General features: G+C 35.3%; 1 protein-coding gene across 4 annotated transcripts; it reads right to left on the bottom strand.

Moving 5' to 3' along the window:
- Positions 1-259: 259 nt before the first annotated feature.
- LOC112697469 (uncharacterized) lies at positions 260-8,679 on the bottom strand. 4 transcript variants are annotated; one of them, XM_072221428.1, is made up of 16 exons: positions 8,578-8,647; positions 6,779-6,902; positions 6,647-6,701; positions 6,249-6,337; positions 6,056-6,104; positions 5,917-5,941; positions 5,762-5,804; positions 5,186-5,224; positions 4,935-5,052; positions 3,920-4,047; positions 3,313-3,646; positions 2,971-3,086; positions 2,338-2,539; positions 1,388-2,248; positions 1,221-1,292; positions 260-1,026 (listed from the first exon to the last, which is right to left on the bottom strand). In XM_072221428.1, the coding sequence occupies exons 9-16, from the start codon at positions 5,006-5,008 to the stop codon at positions 711-713; spliced, it is 2,103 nt and encodes a 700-aa protein (XP_072077529.1). In that variant the 5' UTR covers positions 5,009-5,052; positions 5,186-5,224; positions 5,762-5,804; positions 5,917-5,941; positions 6,056-6,104; positions 6,249-6,337; positions 6,647-6,701; positions 6,779-6,902; positions 8,578-8,647; the 3' UTR covers positions 260-710. The 4 variants fall into 4 exon arrangements, with proteins under 4 accessions (XP_072077529.1, XP_072077528.1, XP_025606439.1 ...); XM_072221427.1 differs by lacking the exon at positions 6,056-6,104 and having other exon boundaries at positions 8,578-8,679; XM_025750654.2 differs by lacking the exon at positions 5,762-5,804.
- Positions 8,680-17,792: the final 9,113 nt, after the last annotated feature.

Genomic DNA, 17,792 nt, shown 5'->3' with positions numbered 1-17,792 from the left:
CTATTAAGAATATTATTAACAGAATTAATCCCATTCTAGTATTTTTCTCTAATTCTAGGAAATGGATGGGAGATGACGTCTTGCTTGAGGTTGTCAACGATGAAGGTTTACGAATTGTTGGAGCGGCGGATCTTCTCATTCAAATATAAGCAAGTTGTTATTATTGATAAATCACGATTTTTTCCGATTATAAATGAACCCATTTTTATTCTTACATGAGGGTGCAGAATAATCAACATGCAAAAATAAAGGGACAAAATTTTCCATCAAACAGTACAGATATTTTTTTTTTCAATAACAGTCAACTATTTTCTAACAAAATACAGTAGAAATGGCAACCAACAGTTTTACCCCAAAATTAGGTTTAACCCCCAAACCCAGAAATATAGGATAGGCCATAACTTTGATAAAATTCAACTCATCATGCAACAGTCTCTAACTCAATCGGGGTCATCACTCATCAATGTATAAAGGCCCCGGTCCCAACTAAAACTGCACTCTCAACTTCATTATTCTAGTACTACTATTATCCCATGTCAAATTCAATTAAAACTGAAACAGACTACAAGGAAAACCTAAATGGTGGTTTAGAAAGAGAAAACGTAGCATTCATAAATTCCAGCAAGCAAGTAGAGATGTTTGAGAATTGAAGCCTCCAGCTGGCAAAACATAACTATCAATCAGCTTCCATACACCCAATCACTGATTTTTTACCTCGGGCTTGAGTCAGGAGAACCATCTTCATACGAGACTAGGCCTTTCTTTCCATTTGGGCTTCCGGATGACGACCTTGACCTGTTGACTCCGCTTGCTTTTCGTGGAGATTGTGATTCTACAGAAGACCTCGATCGTGACGGACTCCTGCTCCGAGATGAGGACATGCGCCTCTCTGCACGAGGAGAGACACGAGCTCGATATGGTTCAACTGGTGAACGGCTACGAACAGGGCTACGGCTTCTGCTATATCTTCGACTGCGATAACGAGGGCTGCATGATAAAGGTGTCCTGCTCCTCCTGCCTCGGTATCTACAGATGGGTTTTCACAAAATCATGTCTACTTAATAGGCAGGCATATCAGGAACGGAAAACACAAGCACCAGAAATAAATGAACTGAAGATAGAGATACAAATCACACCTTTAGACTCTAAATACAAGATCTCTGTAATTCTAAGAAATAAAAATGTCATAGGAACAAGGAAGCTTGAAAGAAAAAGATAACCTTGGAGGAGATCTTGCACGTGGTGGTGGGCTCCTGTATCGCCTGGGGGAATACCTCCTATAACTTGTGTATCTGAGCAGAAAAAGTGAAAATAGAACATTCAATTATCCAAAGCTCAATATCACCTCAAGATGATGACTAATCCGAGAGAGTAGATAGAGCTCTACCTGTCACGGTCACTTCTTCCATTGTAGCGGTATGACCTCACAGGAGAACGAGAAGGGGTTCTATACCTTCTGGCATAAGAATATCGTTCACTAAAACCTCTTCCCCTTCTGATACGCTTTGGTGAAGCATCAGGTGAGACGCTTCTCGAAATGCTCCTACCACGAGGTGTCCTTGTCCTACGGACAGGGCTGCGACTCCTAGAATAGCTGCGGCGATCACTTCTACTTGGGGCTCTGACAGGGCTTCTACTAATGCTTCTCAAAGGAACCCTCCCAGAGCTTCTACTCAAGCTTCTGGCAGAGGACCTAACTGGACTTCGGCTTATGCTCTTTCTTGACACTCGCACAGGGCTCCTACTGATTGTTCTTCTTGATGGTGGTCTGGGAGAACTCCTGCTCCGATGACTGCGAGAATGGGATCTCACAGGGCTTCGGCTGACACTTCCACGATCACGAGCTCTCACAGGGCTTCTACTGATACTTCTGCGATCACGGGCTCTCACAGGACTTCTACTAACACTGCGATCACGGATTCTCCCAGAGCTTCTACTGATACTTCTATGATTGCGAGTTCTCATGGGGCTTCTGCTGACACTTCTCCCCTTCCTACCCCTCACTGGGCTTCTAATGATGCTTCGGTCTGGACTTCTGCTTGTCCTTCTAACAGGACTTCTGCTTATGCTTCTAGCAGGACTCCTGCTCAAACTCCGCCTTGATGGAGCAGGAGGGCTTCTACTACGACTTGGACTTCTGCTCAAACTCCTGTCTGGACTTGGACTTGGGCTTGGGCTTCTTTTTCCACCCCTGGGACTAATACTCATACTCTTACTCACAGCTCGCTTAGGACTCATGCTTCGACTCCTGCACATCACCTTTTAATAAAATACCACATCTGGAAGAAATGGTAAGCATGAGAAATAACTGAGGTCCAACAAGATTTGAAAGTAGACCTAGATTTCCCTGGATGATCATCAACCACATCAGGTTGCCTTTCTTCACTTCTGTCAGATCGATGGTTGGTTCCTATGCCATTGCTGCGCCGTGCTCCATTCTCCTTCGGAAATTCTTCCTCTGGCATATCCAGTTCCTCCCGCTTTTTCCGATGTGCAAGAGGCAATTCATTCTCCACATTTAATGGAGACTGATCTTCAGCTATGAAGCAAAAACAAAGGCAGGACATGACATTACTAACATTGCCCAACAAAGTAAAGCTAGAGTAATCAAAATCCAAGCAATTGACTTGCATAAGCTACAAATTTACCAGCGACTTACGTAACAAACCAACAAGAACTGCATTAGTTGTGAAAGTAATCCAAGTCGTGAAAGGAGTCACACTTGAATTTAAAATAAAGAAGCTGATTTTTGTACAAGTGAACTTCATTGACTTCTTTCAAAACTTAAAATTGATGACTAGCTAGAAGGCAACAAGGGAAGATAGCAGAAAAAAAAGGATGTCTGCTCCTCTGTGAAGTTGAATCTTTACAAAATTCTATTATGTAATTCAAGATTTTGTTTCAACATAAGTAATGCACACGTATAATGCCACACAAAATGGAAGTTGAATTTATAAAAAAAAAAAATACCATTTTTCTGCCCATGATCTTTATGCTTCAGATCTTTCCCATCAGCTTGACTTCTGCTATCAGGGCTATTGCCACTCTTAGTTCCACTATCCGAATCAGTTAGACTACCAGAATCCCTAACATCAAACGAGAATTTCAGTGTAAATTAAGAGTTAAGACAATAGTTGAAATCAATTAGGACATGTAACATTGTATATTTAGACAATGGTTATTATTAAGTTCTTCCCAAGTACAGTAACTAATATTTGATATAATACAGCAACACACATCAAAGTATACGGGTCACATCCTAAGAGAACAAATGATTTAAACCGTGATCAGATGTTTAATCAGATTCAGTACCGTTTCGATCTACGTTTTGACTTCTTGTCACGCTTCCTGCGCCTCTTATCTCGGCGTTTATCTCTTCGCTTTCCACGTCTATGTTTATCCTTCCTCGAAGACCTCTTTCTCTTCCTTCGCCTGTCATCACTAGAGGAACTTACATAAGATGATGAAGAACCATCCGACTCAGAATCACTATCACTTTCCGAAGATTCCATGTCCGAATCAGAACTCTCAGAATCTGATGAGGAGTATTTTCTCCTTTTTCTTCGGTCTCTTGAAGATTTTTTGTGCTTTCCCTTACGCTGCACTTCTTGACTATTGGCTTCAGATTTATTTATCTTCTTTCCATCTGCTCGAGCATACGGAATCAGATGAATAAATAAAAAATGGATCATATAAATTGCTGCATAGAGCATAATCACTCAAAAATAGATCACATAAATCGCTGCATAGAGCATAATCACTTATGTGGAGAAAATAAGCACACTTCCATACACTACTCATTTCATCATTTTCAAGCATTGGGAATATAATATTCAATAGATGATATAGGATTTGAACATTGCCTTTAATATTAATCATAGAATTTTTTGTTTTCCATAACAGGCTAAGGGATTCTTACCGTCATTGAATTCACCACAATTAATTATTTTAACGGTCACAGTTGGATGCCCTTCTTCATCACCTGTGTCTTCAATTTTCTTCAACACATTATGCCCGTGGACAAGCTTGCCAAAGACTACATGCTTTCTGCAAGATGATTCCACAATTTTGAACATGTAAATTGTACATCTAGTCCCATCCGAAGAAACAACAACTCGGTATCATAGGATACACCATCACCCACCCAACACAAATTAAACAATGCATTAATGCAAAGGCCCCATTTGGATAAAAGAAAAAAATAAATACATACATATCGACTGGATCTTGTTACATAAGATCTACTTAGAAATAAACCCAATGGCATTCAAAACATCCTGAGAATTACATCTCAGTCGTTATGAACAAAGACAGCCACCTGAAATGATTTATTTTTTGTAGATGCTTATAAGCTTTTTGCTGGAGCTTGTATAGCTAAACTCACAACGGGTTTCAAAATCTGTGTTCTCCAAATCCTACTAAAATGTTTCAAAACTGCTTATTGCAGTAGATTGAAAGGAACAAGTTTCTCATTAGAAGGCTTTACTAATTATAGATTTAGATCCTTTAAAGTGAGAATAATTGTATAGTAAGAAAGAACAGGGATGAACACCCTTAAATCAATTACTTTGATTGTATGGGAGTCCCTACTTAACAATCCAAAATTGGTCAATCTCTTGCTTTCTCACAGTTCCTTTTTTATGGGAGAAGATATTTCATTATGATGGGACATCCTCACCTAGATACAGAAGATATGGTTAAGAATTTGAGAGATCCCTTGCTCTCTGTCTTTTAAATACTAGTATCCCAAGAAATGCCTTCTCTATCTTTAACACACCTTTATCTCCTGTGTTACCAACTACTAATTCTAATTCCTTAACAGCAAGGCCCATTAATTAGAGGGTGGTCCCCATCATAGATAGCCTACGAAAATAAACACATTCTAAATCTAATAAAGCACTTGAATGCTACAAAAATGAACCGGACAAACAAACCTATCAAGATGGTGATCCGCTTTTAAAGTGATGATAAAATGAGAACCCAGTGTTTCGCGATCAGCAATTGCCATTGATAGAAGGCCCGAAGAATCATGCTTCAGCCTAGGTGACTCATCTGAAACAGAAGTACAAAACAGAAACAACTTGAGAGACGTAAAAAAAACCTAAAGGCCAAAAAGCGAGTGCAATACAGCTCTGAACCCATGCTGCAGAATATGCAGCTCAACTTCCTGGCTTAACATTCTCACCTGGAAACTTTGAACCATATATGCTTTCCCCACCAGTCCCTGCAAAACACAGGAACCAATTGACACAGGAGTTTAGTATAATTTACAGCATATGATGGATTTATGGAACCACAAAAAGGATGAAATATGACTATCAATGACACAGAAGACACTTTAAGACAAGCTTCTAGTTCATTCACTAAACCAGAATCCAATAAAAAAGACTATTATATGCCATTGTCAGGAATTCTTTTAAGTTTGTAATGGATCAATATAAATTTGAAGAGGAGTGATAAACACCACAACATAACATAATCCTAACTACTAAACATGACACATTAAAATATAAAAACAAATAGAAGAAACAGAAAAAAAAAATCCATAAAACAGGGCAAACAAAATATACATAGCAATAGTATTATGAATACAGTGTCTGAAACTTCTAGTAGTGAACCACAATAGAGCAATATCAAAAACTTAATTTTTTTTATCCCAAAAAAAAATTGCAAAGGCATATCTCTTGTACCCCCAAGTCAATGACGGGGCAATAACAAATTTTTTTAGTTAGGTCCCTAATTGACTTAGAAAAGAAATTACCATTCTCACAGGAAACATGAAACAAGGCTTGCAACTCGGACAACTGAATGATCAAATGATAAAAAATAAAAGTGACTAAATATATCGTATGAAATTTCAAGTTTCAAAAATTGAAGTAATTCATAATAGGAGGCAACATAGAGACAACTACATACCGTTTCGATTGACAAAATCGCCACCCTGCAAAAGGAAAACCAACCATTAATACATATAACCTGGAGCAACAATGCATACGAAATAGTTATGGACATCATGAGACTTAGAATTACGAGAATGTATAACTCATTTAGTAACCTTGAATCTATATCACAAGAAAAGCAATCGTGACCATCAGCGCTGTATCCTACAGAATAAACCAGGATAACTGACTAAAAGACAGACAACTACTAAGCCATGTTTAACCAAAAAAGAAGGGTGGAAAAGTTGTATAAAATTACTGAAGAACAATCAAGACGTAAGGTGAATAACCAAAAAAGAACCAACATACCCGCACAATAGAGCCTTTCAGAATGTAATGGAAGAAAGAACCCTTGTAGTGTAGTGATTTCCCAGTATTTGGGCTAACTCCTTTTTCTCCTGGATAAATAATGAAATTTCTCAGGAAATAGCAGGACAGGAATCAACAGATTGTTAAATAGGAAGATTATATATTTTTCCAGTTGTTCAGTTGACTACGGAAATTTCTCAATGGGAGAAAAATGAGAACCAATAAAAAAATGGCAAAATTGAATAAAATCTCCCAAAAACAAAAAACAAAGCCTTATTCTACATTTCTACTAGGTGGATCAGCTACATGAATCAAACATCATTTTGCCCTATCATAGTGTCTATCGTGAAATTGTCAAAATTTAATAAATTTTCAAACAAATCAAATTAATTGTTTACCTGTACACAGTGCACGAAAATTTTCTGCAGTCTTTGGAGCAATGTCATAGAAGAGCTGCAGCGACAGCGTACCATTAGGTTGACTATTGCAAATATATATCATTAAAACTAAAAATTATAAAGGAGAATTACCTCGAAAACCATCCTCTCAACTGGATCTCCGTCTATAGAAACATCCATATACACGTGGGGATTCTTCTTCTTTGCCATTATTGGTGCTTTTTTAATTTAAGATTTAACCAAAATAACCACCAATCTGAAGCATCAATTATAAAATTAGATAAATGGTCAATTCTATCAACGCAAGATAGGTACAAGATACCTTTTGCAACACTTAAATAACTTCATGTGAGTTCATAAGATAATTGCTGCAACACTAATGAACATAACAGGATATTTTCGGTACCCAAACCAAAAGTAAGTGGGGCAAAAGTAACTAATGGCTTTGTCTCACAGTCAAAAAGCCACTATACACCTATATTTTCACACACTAGCTGTGCTCAACTCCAGACTAAATTACTTATATTTTCACCAAGTTATTCAAGTGTGAAGATTCTCAAAGACTGCAAGCAGAACTAGCAGGGAAAAGCAGACTACAAATTACAGGGAGTTCTTAAGAGAAATAAAAGTATAGTTCAAAGTTTTTTTTCTTTCAAAGATAATGCTGTTTGATGATCAACAGTGCTACTTGTCGCTAGAGTGTTATTTGTCATTAGATTTTAGAAGAATAATTTAGGAGTTATCTAACTAGTGTGAATTATGTTATGAGTTACAGCAAACGGGATTCTTGTTTGCCATGGCAGTCCAGTCTAAACACTGAACTGAACTCTGAGGCAATATTAACATGGCATCGTTAAACAAGCATACATCATTTCACTCTGAAACACAGATCTACTTAAAGAAGGTATGTATCAACTATCCAATGGAACTGAGTTACACAAGATAAGTTACCTAAAATAGGAATGAATTCTCCTTCACAATAAAAAATATGTACCTAGACTAAATTACAGAATCAAATTAAGGGCTACATTACATCACAAATATGCGCTATTATAAACCCGAATTTCATTCCAATGTGGTCAATGAGTGCATTCCTAAATTAACTTTATGTGCTTAAAAAAACTTATGCATTATACAATATAATTCATAATCAGAAGTGCATTCCTAAATTAACTTTATGTGCTTAAAAAAACTTATGCATTATACAATATAATTCATAATCAGAATCATTTCAAAATGAATAAGCTCTATAAAACAAACTCCCATGTAAATAGTAGTTTTAGACTCGGCCTTACAAGGAATTAAGTTAGAGATAACATGAACTACTATTTTCTAAGCATAACTGAAATGACACAACAGGCATAAAACACAGAAACATGAAACTACACAGCTTAGTAAAGTGAGGAAATTCCCATCTCCTGGAACAAAATCAAAAACTGATTAATGTCACTCCGAAACAAGAAATCTATAATCAACTCATAAAATCACAACAAATTCCATTATAAACTTCCATCGACCAAACGAAATTCATGATAGTAACCAAACATTGGGCATCAAACCTACTAAATTGGAACAAACAAGAATAACAAGCAATAGATACGTCAAATTCGGGTCTCAAACCCTAAACCCTAGCTCCAATACCTAAAACATGCAACAGAGTGTTAAAGATGAAGCCCAAAACCACAAACGTAAGAAAAGAAACACATAGGATTATACGAAACGCAGTGTAGCTACACACAAAACGACAATCTGAACAGTGGGTTCAAATTTGGGGTGGCTTTAAGAGCGGAAAGGAGTGTCGTTCATCAGTGTAAATCGTAGATTCGCCAAATGGTACAGAATGGAAAGAAGAAAGTAGCTGGTGGTTATAGTGAAAAACGACAAGCGTTTTGGTGGAAGAAAGATGAAGGAAGCAGTACGATTGTGCTTACCTGAGAAACGCAGAACCACATAGAAAGGGGAAAATGGGTATCGAAAGTGATGAGATGAGAAGAAGAAAATGAGGAGCATAAAAACCTAGGCATTTTATATATGGAGGAGGGTTTAGCCTAGAAGCTACTTGTATTGGCCAGGGAATTTACCGGACTACCCTTGTTCATCATTTTGGTTTCTTACCCTCTTGACAAGGAGGAGAGAGAACTTTTACAAAAGAGAGAACATATTTTTTGTATCTAATGTTTTTGAAAAAATTTTAAAATATCTTTAAAGCTAATTTGATTTAATTATATCTTTAATATTTAAAATAAGTTTTAATTTTACTTTTTATTTTAGTTTTTGTAAATTAAATTTTTTATTTTAATTATACACTCAATAACCACATTACATTTTTTCTCATCCGGGTGGCAACACTACCTGAACCCGCGGGTACTCCTTCCCCCCTTACTTGTTCCGGCCATTGGAGCGGGTTTTAACGAGCGGGGCGAGGTAGAGTTTAGGTTAAACCCACCCCAGTAAATATATATATAATATATGTAATATATATAAAATAATTAGTAAAATGGTTAATAATATTGTATTATATTTAAAATTTTATTTTAATTTATATGATGTATGTAATGATGGTTATATAAATTTTAAAATTTAATTTTTTTTGTTGAATTTTAATAATCATAGGGACGGGTATGGGGCAAGGCAGGTACCCACAGAGACATGTTAGGATTTAACATTTTACTATCCGCAGATAGAAGCGAGACGGGTTCAATACGAGTTATTGTAGGGCGGGATGAAATCGGATAGGGAAAAAACCCGCCCCTACCCGCCCATTGCCACCCTTACTCTTATCGCTAACAAATACAAAAAATTTTTCATATTTTTACTTCTATCATCAACATCATATACTCTATCTCCACGACTCACTTACTGACAAATGATTAAAAATCACAATATTATTTTCAATAATATTAGAGCCATTACAACATAAACACCTAATTTTTTTTAACTTTTTAAATCCTCATTCGTTCTTGAGGTGAGTTCATGAACTTAAAGGATGAAGGTTGGAGATCCTACTTCAGTGATAGAACCAAATTGTATAGGTAACTTGCAAATACTATGATACCAAAGTCAGTAGTGTTTTAGGTGAGATAGAACAAGTGTCTTTACTTGCTAAGCACCTTTTCCTTTTATCTCTGCTTCTTTGGATAATGCCGTTTTTCAGCATTTAATACCTTTAAATTACATCTTTGATGTCTCGATTCGACTTTTTCAGGCTTTGTTATGCTGCCGTTATGGCGCGTTTAGTGAATCATCATAATGTCAGATTCTCATTTACTCGTTTTTTCGTTGCATTACTATTTGTCCATAAGAGTTCTCCAAAATTGAATTCCTAGACCCTGGCTTTTTTGTCATAGGTATCCGAGTTTATGAATCCGGTTTGATCTTCAATTAGGACCCTAAGGTTCTTTGGGTGGTTATAATTTTTTTCGTTTCACAAATTATTAGCCCATTTTCGAATTCTCTCTCCAGTAATAAATGCAACATTATTTTAAATTTAAATAGATTTTTATTTCTACTTTACCTTTTCACTTTCCAAACCATCTCACTTCCCAAATACGACCAGTTATCCTTCTTTTTCTCTCTAAATTTCTCTTGCTTTTGTTTTGCTCTCTTTGACTCTCTGCAAACCTTGCTTGTTTTTGTCTATTGGCTTGAGGAGGGTTAGTGATATTTATCAACAAACTCCACGGTAATCGTCATTTGAGGTTAGTGAAGTTTCTATTTCTCCCCCATTTTGTGTTTTTACTGAAGGGATTCCTTTTGAACCATCGTTCTGCATGTTATTCCTTTCTTTGCGCCTGCTATCTCTAATTATGCTCATTGAAGAAGAGGAATCACTATTTCTAGTTCCCAAATAGTTGATTACTGTGTACCCCCAATTTTCGTATTTCGCATGCATTTTATTAGTTCATTGAGTGCTTTGAATGAGCCATAGTCATAGGATTTGTATTCCTATGGTTTTTTTTATTTCTGGCAACGTAGTAGTGATAACATAGTGGTGGTACCTCTGTAGATTTTCACGAGATGGCCAGGAAGAAGGTTGTTGTGAGCCTAGGACGTGGCGGTGCTGCTAATCCACCAAGATCCCGTCATGCCTCTGTAATGAACAGTGAGCTAGAGGTGGACACATACTCGTGGGTTTCCGAGGAAGTCAAGGAAATGCCTACCACAATTACTCAATAAGAGCTTGACAATTTGAGGGTGGCTCGGGTCATCTTTGATTCCGACCTGAGCAACCTTTATATCTTCGTTGTTCCGAGGTCTGGAGATCAGTTATGCCACATAAACGAGCATGCCGGTACCGCTCCAGATTGGCTATGGATGTACGAGACCTTGTTTTCTTGGATCGGGGTTCGCTTACCTTTTACTGATTTCCAAATAAGTCTGCTAACATATACTGGATGTGCTCCTTCCTAGCTCCATCCCACTTATTGTGCCATTATCCGGGGTTTTGAGCTTTTGCGTTAGTTCCTGGATATTGAGCCTGCTCTTAGAGTTTTCTTCTATTTTTTACTCTTACTATCCCCTTTAGATCCCAAGGCCAAAGGTCCGTCTCTTTCCAAGGCGTCCCTAATAGAAGAATATTTACTTTGTTTGAGAAATCCTATCATGGATTCAAAGAAAAAAATTTTAAAATTGGAGGGGTAGAAGGCACGACTCCCTTCTTTCTAACTTTGGAGAGTGCCAAAAGATTTAATTTTTGTTGGAACTATAATGTCTCTTCACAGAGAATCCAAATTTCCGGTGTGAATGCCAACAAACTTTTGAGTATCAATTTGTTAATGATGTTGTGGAGTGAGCATCCTCTAGTTTTAAGGGACATTCTCATAAACGAACAAGATGCTCGAAATACTATTAGTAAGATTCATGACTTTCATATCCTTGTTTATTGCTTTGGTACTGATACGACCGTTATACGTCGGTTACGAGTTATAGCTCGGCGAACATCTTGATAACCGACGAATCCCTTGCGCCGAGTTTATGGCAATAAACAACCTTATGATTAGTTACATCGGTTACGCCTTAAACGGTAAGTTAAGGAATATGACTGTTACAGTATCTCGGTTATAAAAAGCAATCAAGAAGAATCGGTAAAGGTAGACCTTTCTTAACCCGTTAACTTCTAAGAATAACTCTTCCAAGCTGACTTGAGCGTCGGAGTACTTTTGCAGGTACTTCCCCCCTCTTCCTTTTGGCTCTGCTGGCTGGTGGTGGAATACTACAACTCGAGGATAAGCTCGGCCTACCATTGCTCGGGGACGATCTATAGTTCGGCTGTAATCAGGCAAGAACAGGTACATTTTTTGTTTCTCTATCTCATGAGTTCCTATTTGCTTTGTTTTTCAGTTGATATGACCGGGGACTTTCAGCTATTGCCGAAATGAAGAGGAGGTTGGCAACTCAACCTCCAATCATGGTCGGTGGCAACAAAGTCTCTTCTTCCGCCACTATTAGCCGTCAACTACAACCTCAGAGGGTTGGAGAGAATGGGAAAAGGCAAGATCCTGAGGTCCATGTCTTGGCAGAGGATTCCCCTGCCAACTCTCCAATTAGGAAAAAACTAAAGAGTGTTGGACAAAATGATACTGCTGCTTCAGTTCCTACCTCCTTCAGGCACGTGCTAGATAAAGGTTTTCGTGCTATTGACTTTATATATCTCCATTTTATGGATGAAGATACGAGGGAGGTACTTGCTAAAAATTTTCTTGGAGGACACCCTTCCTCGAGTTCAGAGAATGCTCCTCCGCTTGGCCACTTATGGCCGCAATGTCGAGGTAAAGATCTCAAACCTCCAATCGAACTTCCTTTTAAAGGATAAGATCATTGCTGATGCCAACGCCCAGATCCAGAAGCTGAATACCTCGGTTTCCAGTTTTCAAGAAAAGCAAACTTTTTTGGAAAACGAGATCAAATTTCTTAAAGAGGCGAATGCTGCTTCCGATTCAAAGGAGAAAAACCTAAAGAAACAAATTTTTGAGCTGATAGGGAGAATTGATGAACTCAAGCTTTCAGTAAAAAGGGTGGAGCAAGCAGCTATGGATGGGGTTTTTGATGCCGCACAAAACATCATTGACCAAATCAAATTAAAGACTCCCGACTTGGACATCTCCAAAGTCGACGCCTTCAAGAAGGTGGTGGATGGAAATTTTGTTTCTATTTTATAATTTTATAATATTTCCTTAAGTTTTGTGAGCTCTTTGATTTGAAACTTTGGTATCTTTTGTAGTACTTTTAAATACTTATGTGGTATTTCCCTGATTATAATCGAGGTTACCTTTTATGTCTCTCCGTGATTTTCGGGATTATTTTATATGTCCTAATGTTTTACCGCTTTGACATGCTAAAGAGATACTCTAAAGATTTAACATAACCATTGAAATATAAAATTAATTTGCAAAGGAGGTTTATCATAACCATTGAAATATAAAAGGAGACTTACACTTACTTAAGCACAACTTTTGCAAAGAAAACTTAAAGCACGTTTGCTAAATACAAATAGGCCTCATTAGAAGCTTAGGTAACTAAGAAAAGAGTGTCTTTATTCTCTTGAAAATTAAAAATTTTAGGAGTAATACCTTTTTAAATGAGTTGCATTTCAATTTTTCGGAACCTCAGTACCATTCAATGTTTCTAGTTTGTATGTTCCTTTTCCTAATACCTCTTTTATTCTGCAGAGTTCTTTCCAAGTCGGAACGAGCTTGTCCCTTGTTCCTGAAGATCCGGCATCGGCCTGTCTTAAAACTAAATTCCCATGTTGAAAGCTCCTATGTCGGACTTTGGTATTGTATATCTTGGCTACCCTTTGTTTCAAAGCTTGCTCAGCTAATTGGTGCCTACCTCATAAAAATTTTGCCTCCATTCTCGCAAAAAATTCTCTGTCTTTAAATTGCCATCTGAAACAGTCTCTGTAAAGATTCTCGTATTTTAAAAAATTTTGCCATCTCTAACACACACCCCTCCATGATTGTTGCTTCGGTCAAACTCCCAGGACACCACCTCCTTGCAACAGAACTAGAACACTTTGAAAGATGGAGGTCGAAGTTGAGTGTTTGTGATTTTCATGGCCTATGAGTTATATTTTTTGTTTTGGTTTAAAAAAATGTTCTGGTTGTAGAAAAAAAATTTATTTAGATGTCATTAAGTTATTAAAAAATAGTTTTTATTAATTTTTTTATTTTTTTGTGTGTTTAAAAAAATTTTTATATTAAAAATATAAATATCAAAAAAATAAAAATATATTATTTTAAAAGTTATAATATATATTTTTTACTTAAAATAAATATATTTTAATATAGTAAATAAAATTTATTTTTATATTATTATACCTAAAAATATTTAATTAACTTCTTAATTTGCTATAATAAATTTTTTTATTTAATTAACTTCTTATAACAAATTTGATCACCTCGCCTTCTTGTAAATAGGGGTGGATTAAATACTTATAAAATACTTATTATAGCAAATTAGCAAGTTTTCAAAAAAAGGCCCCTCCCTTAATTTTCACACAAAAATTGGCTTAATTTTATCCTTTACTTGTGACAATTTTTGTGCACTATATATAAGTAAGAATTTCAAGTATGAACGGAAGACTCTAGTGGCTATTTTTTACTTTTATGGAGAATGTTTGTATCACAAGATGAATTCCTATTTGCTTATTTAATAGGGAAATAATAATATTATTTTCAAATTGATAACGACCTTTTATTTTAATTATATTATTTTATTCTTATAGTATTGATAACGATACTATTCTAAAAATATTCAACGTTTTTTTTTATAGGAATATACTCATAAATAGCAAAAATGAAATAAAAAAAAAAGAAAGGAGGGTTGGTTCCTACTCTAGGACAACTAAATTAAAGTAAAATTATAATGAAAAGGATAACAATTTGAGTAAATTCTCGTAGTGGTTTCTGAGATTTATGTTATTATCCAATTTAGTTTTTGAAATTGTAATTTTACTATAGTAATCCTTCAAATCGAACTCCAGGCACTAAAATAATCTATGGACCCTTTTGTGACACTGAGTCACAAACGATGTGGCATTCTATTGTCATGTTAGACATTGTAACATTTCAATTGAGATCCAATTTGGTTCTTCCCTTTTTATAACCTTAATTCACTCTCATCAATTCTTCTTCTTCTAAAACAACTTGAGTAAATTCTCATAGTGATCCCTAAGATTCACGTCATTATCCAATTTAGTCATTGAGATTTTAATTTCACTATAGTAGTTCCTCATATCGAACTCCAGGCATCAAAATGATCCTTCAACCCTTTTTTGGCATTGAGTCGCCAAAGATGTGGCATTCTATTGCCACGTTAGACATCGTAACATTCCAATTGAGATACAATTTGATCCCTCCCCTTTTTATAACCCTAATTCATTCTCATCGATTATTTCCAAACATTAGTTTCCTACATCAACCATCGTCAGTTCAGTTTCTAAACCTAAATTAATCCGTTTCTTACTTACATACACAACCCTCTAATGTATTTCTCAAAACATTTGAAGGAAAAACCAAAAAAGAAATAGACAAATAAATTCTTTGCCAGATCAGAGATGTCGCTCACGAGGCCTAGGATGTCATCAACATCTTTGTTGTCAACGTGGCAATGTACAAGCATAGAACCAAGCTGGAAAGGATGCTCCATGGTTTGGACATTCAAAGTTGTTCTGCGATGTAGTCATGTAGCTAAGAAAATAGACAGAATTAAAGCCATTGTCAATGATATAAGAGACAATAAGATCAAGTTTACTAATGTCTTCCAACAAGAAAGTGAATCATCGTCATCAAGAGAGGACGAAACCAGACAACTTCTTTCCAAACATCAGTTTCCTACATCAACCATCGTCAGTTCAGTTTCTAAACACAAATCAATTCGTTCATTACTTATATACATAACCCTCTAATGTATTCCTCAAAACATTTGAAAGAAAAACCAAAAAAGAAATAGACAAAGAAGTTCTTTGCGATCAGAGATGTCGCTCACGAAGTTGAGGATGTCATCAACACCCTTGTTGTCAACGTGGCAATGTACAAACATAGAACCAAGATGGGAAGGATGCCCCATGGTTTGGACTTTCAAAGTTGCTCCATGATGTAGCTAAGAAAATATATAAAATCAAAGCCATTGTCAATGATATAAAGACAACAATATCAACTTTACTGATGTCATTCAACAAGAAAGTGAATCATTGTCAGCAAAAGAAGATAAAACCAGACAACTCTGAAGCTCGTTGATCTCCTCCAAATCAACGACTTCCTCAGACTGAAGCTCTTCTATTTCCTCACTTGCGGGATCTTTTCTCTAATTGGGCACCATCGATAAGAGAGGTATTATTTGGGGCGTCCTTGACGTCAGCTATGGCAGCGAGGTAGGTGGACTGGTTCTTCTTGAAGTCCTCTTCCTGGAGTTGGCGGGTACAAGCAGCTTACGCGTGGATTTGGTGGAAGGTAGAGAAGTCATGGGAGGAGTTGTCGAAGGTAGAACTTGTCGTTGGGGCCAATAACTTTGGGAGGTTGAGAGCGAAAAAGTTTTGGAAATGGACTGGGATTAGAAGAAGGAAAGAAGAGTGTGCACCGAAAATGAAGTGATAAGGCGGGAATGGATCAAATTGGGTCTGAATTGCAACTTATCACGTCAACTAGCTATTACAAACTCTAACATGGCAATAAAATGCCACATCATCACGGTAATTGCCGATTTTGCGTCGAAAAAGGTTCAAGGACTATAATAGTATCCGGAGTTCAATTTAGAGGACTACTATAGTGAAATTAGTATCTAAAGGACTAAATTAAGTAATGACATAAATCTTATGGGCCATTATAAAAATTTACTTATAATAATTTAGTAAGAGAAAAGAATAGTTTATATGCAACTCCTTTGAAACTCTTCAACCAACTCCATAGATGAGGAGCAAATAAGAACAGATTTTATTGTTTTTGAAGATTTTGAGATTCCTAACTAACTAAATTAAAGTCTCCACAAATTTAATTATTGACTGCTTTAATCTTTATTTTCTCATTTAAATATATGCAAAACAACAACAACAATAATAATAATAATAATGATTCAAAAATTTGAGAATCAACCAAAATTAAAGCTATTTATGTTTTTTTGTCATATCTATAGCTATTGATATTTATTTTCAAACACATGTGAAATTACTAAAGCTCATTATCTTTGGAGTGCATTTTATGATTCTGAGAGAGAATTCTACTTACATAACTAGCATGTGAATTTTATTCAAAATTGTTATTGTTTTCTCAACTTATTTTTATTAAAATCTATTAATTCTCTTCTTTTATATTTTTTTTAATTTTTTTTAATAAAAGAACAATGCTAAAAAATTAATAGCATAAAATTATCTTATTTAACTTAACATTTATAATTATATATATATAATATCTATAATTGTATATTTGTTACCTATAAAATTATCTACTTATTTTTACAATAATTAAAGAATACAAAATAAGAAAACAAATGTATTAAAAAAAGCCTAAAAAAACAAGTTATCACTCCCCTATGGTTTTGACTCCCAAATATTTTTGTAATAAAATTCAGTGATTCGTAAAAATGATGCATTCATCACCCATATAGGAAAATTTAAATTTGTAATATCTTAAGTGAATATGAAAAAATTATGTCATTTGAGTTATAATTCGTTGATTTGAACTTATTTTATATATAAATTTAATTTTGATGTATTAATATAAAATATTTGATATAATCATTAAATATGTTTTTTTAATAATCATTTAAGTAGTTAATATAAAAAATAGTTCTTTTTACTAAGATAGTAAAAAAAATTTAGATACACCCAAAGTAAAGTTATTAGCAGTAATATATTGACTTAATTAAAAGACTCTTATGTCCAGTTTGGTAACCAACTTAATTAAGTTTATTTTGATAAAATAACTTAAACAATAAATGACTCTGTTAAAAGTAACTTATAAATAAGTTATTTTGTGTTTGAATTTTTAACTCAAAAAATGCTTATTTTATAGAAATGTGATGAAAAATAGAAATATTATGAGAGAAGTCATTTTTTTAACTTCTCTATAAAGTCCTAAATAGCTTGTTAGAAAGTTGTAATTTGATTTTAAAAATTACACCAGACATTAATAATATTACTTTTCATAAG

The sequence above is a fragment of the Arachis hypogaea genome, chromosome 16 (assembly GCF_003086295.3).
Source record: "Arachis hypogaea cultivar Tifrunner chromosome 16, arahy.Tifrunner.gnm2.J5K5, whole genome shotgun sequence".
In the NCBI taxonomy this organism is placed as follows: Eukaryota; Viridiplantae; Streptophyta; class Magnoliopsida; order Fabales; family Fabaceae; genus Arachis; species Arachis hypogaea.
The sequence above is the reverse complement of the archived record's forward strand: the minus strand, read 5'-3'. Positions and strand labels throughout refer to the sequence as shown.